At 41.5% G+C, this 6,000-nt stretch overlaps 1 protein-coding gene across 1 annotated transcript in view; it reads left to right on the forward strand.

Moving 5' to 3' along the window:
* The window catches only part of LOC124140110 (5-oxoprolinase-like), a 52,231-nt gene extending 46,941 nt beyond the window's left edge, over positions 1–5,290 (forward strand). The window contains exons 32-34 of the mRNA XM_048397465.1: positions 937–1,097; positions 1,712–1,809; positions 3,053–5,290. Of these exons, the coding sequence (XP_048253422.1) occupies positions 937–1,097; positions 1,712–1,809; positions 3,053–3,226 (433 nt within the window). The 3' untranslated portion in view covers positions 3,227–5,290. The remainder of the gene's footprint in view (positions 1–936; positions 1,098–1,711; positions 1,810–3,052) is intronic.
* The last annotated feature ends 710 nt before the right edge of the window (positions 5,291–6,000 follow it).

Below are 6,000 nucleotides of genomic sequence, written 5' to 3' on the forward strand. Positions count from 1 at the left end.
TTCAGCAGGCTAAAGGTTAAACAACCCAACAAAAACAACCAATGTATTATAGGCAGTAATGGTATGCAGCTACGACGTCATATGGACACCTGATTCATAATGGCCAGTGATTAAGGAAAATGAGGGCATTATCATATTACAGTGACATTTTGCTTGATAATTTGTGGGGCGTGTTGTAATTCTATCCATTTGAGCTATAGCAAAGGCTTAGCTTACAAGTGCAAGAGGCATTTACTGAATTCAGACTTTGGTCTCATGGCTAATGGTGAATATGTTTTATGTTATGAGTGGGGTGCAGACCATCAGTGAGTGAGTGAGTGTTGTGTAATGGCACTGACACCATGGTCTCCTTAGATCAGATCTTAGTTCTCACTACCGCTAAGCAAAGATCAGAGGACATCCCGTTGCCGGTCATCAGAGCATCACTTATCTGATCAGGAAGTGACAGTTGGAGTTTGTTTTCTAATCATGCAGCCTCGAAAAGGTTAATGCAGAGTATTCAGAATGACACTCTGTCAAAATCTCTTGCCTCAATATGGTATAAACATTTAAAAGAAAAATATTTCACATAGCCCGTGATAAATACTGCCATACAATCTCAGCCATCTATTACAATTTCCAGAATGTTCTTTTGATCAGTTTTTAAGTTTGAAAGATTTTTTAGAAATATTTTTCAAAGCATAGTCTGGAATGGAAGTCACCAGTTTGAAACTAGTGCTGTAATGCTGGAGAAAGCTGCTTTCTGATTGGCTAATGTCAACTTTTCATCAAGTTCTTAAGAAGACGTGATATGACCCGTAATCGGATGTCCACAGATCTTTGTTTTGTGACGTGCTGTCTGATTTAATGAGGTGCTATCTTCATTTACTTAAAATATATTGTTCCATCAGTAAATAACAATGTGAACGTGATAAATGTGTGTTTGTTTTCTTCCAGATACCCCATCGTTGTCCGCTGCTTCCATCTGAACCGTGGCACGGGCGGTAGGGGGCGCCACACGGGAGGGGATGGGGTGGTGCGAGAATTCCTGTTCCGCAAGGACTTGACACTTTCTGTGTTGACTGAGAGGAGGGTGTTCAGGCCTTACGGCTTGTGTGGTCAGTTTACTTTTGTAATATTTTAAACTAATTTCAGGGTCAGTTAGTCCGCCTGGTGGTTAAAGCACTCAATCACAGTTCCTGATTTTCTACACAATGTTGCTGGAATATTGATGATAGCATCGTAAATTCGTTCAAAAATGATCTATTACTGTCATACAATACCTCCAGGAGGTCAAAACAGGCGAGCCTTTAGCAACTTTTGAACGCCCAATCAAAATGTTTTGGTTTGTTAGCCAATAAGATGGAACCTTTCTGGAGCATTTCTTTATTTGTTTTAACCCCTTGATTTAGAAATTTCAGTCTCGCTAAAATAAGAAACCCCACACAGAGGACAAATGTTCCTTTAAGTGCCATGGCACTCAGAAATGAGAGTGTAAAATATCCACAACATATACAGCATGACTTTTCTTATTTTCATTTGGAATTGTCTGTTTATGTGTGTTTTCAAAATATAATATGCTTCTTTAAATGCTTTGTTCACGCGTACTGAGTATTCAGAAGCCTCGATGCTGTCATAACCCTTATGCCTTTCCCACTTTGTTCACTCCATTATCAAGTTTTTAATGAATGAGTGAAAATCAGGAAGATGAATCCAAATGTGTTTCCTGCAGGTGGGGATGATGGAAGAACTGGTTTGAACCTGCTGTTCTATGCTGATGGTCGGGTGGTAAGCCTAGGAGGCAAGAACTCTGCCAATGTCGGCCCTGGGGTGAGTGTCATGTTACTGTCAGGGTTACTTCTAGCACCCTGGGAGGCGCATGCTGAATACTTCATGGATCTGTATACACTACCTCCCTCCATCATCCGTGAACACATAGGACTGCTGTGCAGTGTAGTAGTGATGTGTGTCAAATTGTAGCAAGCTAATGAAATGAGGCCATTTATAGTCATAGAATTCAAATGAGCTCTATTTCATGTCAACCCTACCAAAGCTATGTGAAGAGCAAGCAGCCACCAGTATGGCCTTTGTTGCATTGTTGTCTCATAACTATACCTCAAACATCTTCCTGAGGCAAGGGAGTTAACTATAAAAGTTCAGTTTCCACCCTTGGCGAACAGTTTACGGTTCGTAAACTGCAGGATTTGCAAAACATGTGCACCGTCGACTTTGGGTCAACAGATACTTTCCAAATCTTTTCATGTTTTCAATCAAGGTACTCACGTGATTTGATGTACTGTGTGAAGTAAGACCCATTTTATCACAAAATACATCTTGATTATTGATCAGATCATCTTCACTGTGCGACAACATTTTATTTGAGGCAAATGCAAGTGATATAAGAGATATAGGAGGGACATGAAAGGGACAAAACTCATTATTGCCACTGGCGCTATGATCGAGCCCAGAAATTCCAGCATGGTTCGTCAAGGGTGGAACTGGAATTTAACAGTCAGTTAATTCCCTTGCCTCAGGAAGATGCACCTCATAATGGTTGTATGTATTCACATGGGATGGAGGCATTTGGTGTATACAAACCCGTATTGATGATGTGGGAGGCTTGTAGGGTGATCAGGAGTGGTAAGGGTCAATATACTTGGCAACAGGCCAGTAGAGTGGATCCTTGTTTTGCTATGAACCACCAGTATGCCTGGTCCAGTCTTGAACCACATCCAGGTCACCGTTAGACAGCGGAAGTGTGTCCATCATAAACTCACTCATTATCACTTATCGTAATAAAATCTTGTCTTGTAAAAACCTGTACAAGTCGATCGGATGGCATGTGCAGACATCATGACATCATTGTGTTTTATGTGATGTCGGCATAATGAGCGGTCGTAAGGCATATTTCATATTGTCACACAAATATATTTCGCTCACTCACTCACTCACTCACTCACTCACTCACTCACTCACTCACTCACTCACTCACATTCAATCACCCTCACTAAATCACTCTAGACTTATATCCAAATTATATCAATGTTGCAACAAAAACGTGTCCTATTTGCAGGACGTGTTTCACCTGGAGACACCAGGAGGAGGAGGCTATGGCACACCTGGTACTGACTCTGCAAGTGATGGATCCCGGACGGAGGGGACCACAACAACACAAGGCCCTCCCAGTCAGAAGGCCGTCCTCAAGGGCAGTGTCCACGAGTACAGGATGGCCCAAGAATCTTCATAACTTACAGGCGCAAATACTAGAAATCCTTCCACTTTCTCGTTTCACTGAGGTGTCATTTCTAGGCTTTTATGCTGAAAATCTCATTTCATTGAATGAACTACTCAGTTTGTATGAATTTATATCAATTACACTGACAAGGGTGATGTGCAGTCAAAGTGCCTCTGCTCAATGTCCTTGTGTATATTTCCACTGATGATAGGGGTGCAGGGGCCCATCTAGACCCCTTCCAAGGCCAATAATCGCCCCAAGTCTGCAACAAATATTATAAAAATTCCCAAATTGGAATTAGAAAGTTAATGTAAATATAATTTTAATTTAATTTGAGGTCTCTGTGGAGGCAGCCTGTACGTCACTGATTATGTTATTTACGTTGATCCTTCAACCTGACTGACCGAATTTCATGTTTTACTGAAGACCAATAACAAGGAAGAGTACTTAGTGCTCTGTTTTATATTATTGCAATCTCCATATATAATGTTAAAATACCTCTGTAGACTGATTTGCGGCGACTGGGGCCCCCCCGGAAAATGATCATATCTCACATACTTTAACGCAGCCTTACAACAGACAGTCGTAGCGCTATACAGTCACTTTGTCGAGCAGGGGCCCTGATCAGGTGTAGACTTGTGATGGTTTGATACAGTCCTGACACCACTAGGGATGTATCAGCAATTCTGCACCAACTGCCCCTGACAGAAACATTGGGATTTTAAATTTTGTTCTAAATAGGGATTTCTTTAAAGTTCTTACTTTCTTCAATTAATGGGTATTTTAACTATATATTTGGAGATTGCATTCAGTGCAATAATATCAAACAAAGAACTAAAAACTCTTTTTCCTAATTGATCCTGTTTTCAAAACATGAAATTAAATCAGTCAGACTGAAAAATCCAAATATTTAAGGTAAATGAGAGCCAGTGGTTTCTCCAGTGCATTTCTCAGTACATCTGTCTTTCCTTAGGAATGTGTGTGATTTTTATTGCCACACATAATACAGTGTTTTAAAAATGGATGTTTTGGGATGAAAAAATGGTTAAAAATAGGATTTGACACCCACATTCTTCTGAACTATTCATGGCCAAGAATAGTTTTCCAAATTCTAACTAATGCCATCTGATCAAGGTGAAATTCCCCATTATTAATGCAACTGAAAATGCACAATGTGTATCACATGATGAAGGCGTTTTGATAATCAGATTTCGAGATATATCATGAATGGGTTGTTTGTAACCAAGAACTGTTCACCAAGTATATATGCTGATAAAACCCCAAACTGCAGAGAACTTCTTCAGGTCGGCAATCCTGTCTCCCTCCATTACCATTTGTAGGTACCTCACCTGTCTGAATGTGGAGTCAGCTTATGTTGTGGCCTGTTTGTGCAGCATCCGTCATGGTCTCGTTCATTATCTAGGACTGAGGAAGCTGAATGATGGCCTGAATGCTTCTTCTCATGATGACATCATATTTTGTTCAGCTGTGCAGTTGTCTGTCTGTTGTACAATAATGCAACTTATCATACCTCCATGTCAGAATGATGAGATCTGATTGGTCCATGTGACCTAGATAAAATACTTTGTACATCACCTTGAAGGGTAATAAATTTCTCAGGGGTAGAATATATCCCTTATACCCCGCCACGAGCAATACAGGCTGCACGTGGATTTCTGACAGGCAGAATAAATCCCTTATACCCCGCTTCAAAGTGAAAAGCCGCATGTGGAAGTCACGTGACAGCACAAGTTTACCTCAGCTCAATGGAACAGCTGTTTTCTATTCCTTTCTGATTCCTTTGCAGTGTCACATTAAAACATGTCGGTAAGATAAATTCGTTGTAGCAGGATCACGAGGGGTACATGGGGTTTTTTTTGTCCCTCAGCTTGTGGTATACAACCTACGGGATCCTGCTACAATTTATAATAGTTTCTACTGGAGACTGGAGTTAGGCCAGGTTCACACAGTGCCAATTATGGCTCCCTTTTGAGATCAGACAGCGCTACGACACGAACAGTGAACTATCCTCAATGATCTGGAATGTCCTATCATTGTCTAAACACAGTCGTATACGTTCGTAACAGAGTCCTACAGATCAGGAAAGGTCCAGAGAGGTCGGCCAAGCACTCCCGACAGTATGGTGCGCCCCGTAACATTCGGGAAACTCAGCCGATTTTGTCTAGTCGGATTACAATCGTGAATGTCGTGACAGATTCTGCTGTATGGGATCAAAATCGTAACAATGTCCTGTGTTGCCTGGACGGTGTCCTGTGGATCGGGACGCTGTCGTGATGAACAGGCATGTATTGTTCATTGCCGTTTCTTGTCGATTGAGTCCAGACTGCGTCCAGATTTTGCCGAATGCGAACCGTCTTTGTCGGTTCACTCTCCGGTCACTATCTGATCTCTGGCAGATCGCTTTCAGGAGAATCGGGACGCTGTCGGGACAGATTCGGTCGTTTTTTTACCATGCGGAAGATAAAAATCGGATCAGATTCGGATTAAGAATGGGTAAATTGAGACGAATTCGACTGGAAACGGCTGAATCGGGACACTTCCTGAACAATATCGGATTGTTTGTGAATTTCCCGCCAGGAATCACAGGATCTGGATCAGACTTTTGACTAATTTAATCGGAAATGGTCCTATCAAGGACGGCCGTAAAAACCCTGAATGCGTGACTGAGCCCTTAGATCTGAAAACCCATAGGATGTGAAAACTGTCTGATGGGTAAATTTGTAATGTTTATAAACTTCGTGCAATATTTCACCATCTGGGACTGG

Source organism: Haliotis rufescens, unplaced genomic scaffold, assembly GCF_023055435.1.
Source record: "Haliotis rufescens isolate VD_foot unplaced genomic scaffold, xgHalRufe1.0.p SCAF_17, whole genome shotgun sequence".
Classification (NCBI taxonomy): domain Eukaryota; kingdom Metazoa; phylum Mollusca; class Gastropoda; order Lepetellida; family Haliotidae; genus Haliotis; species Haliotis rufescens.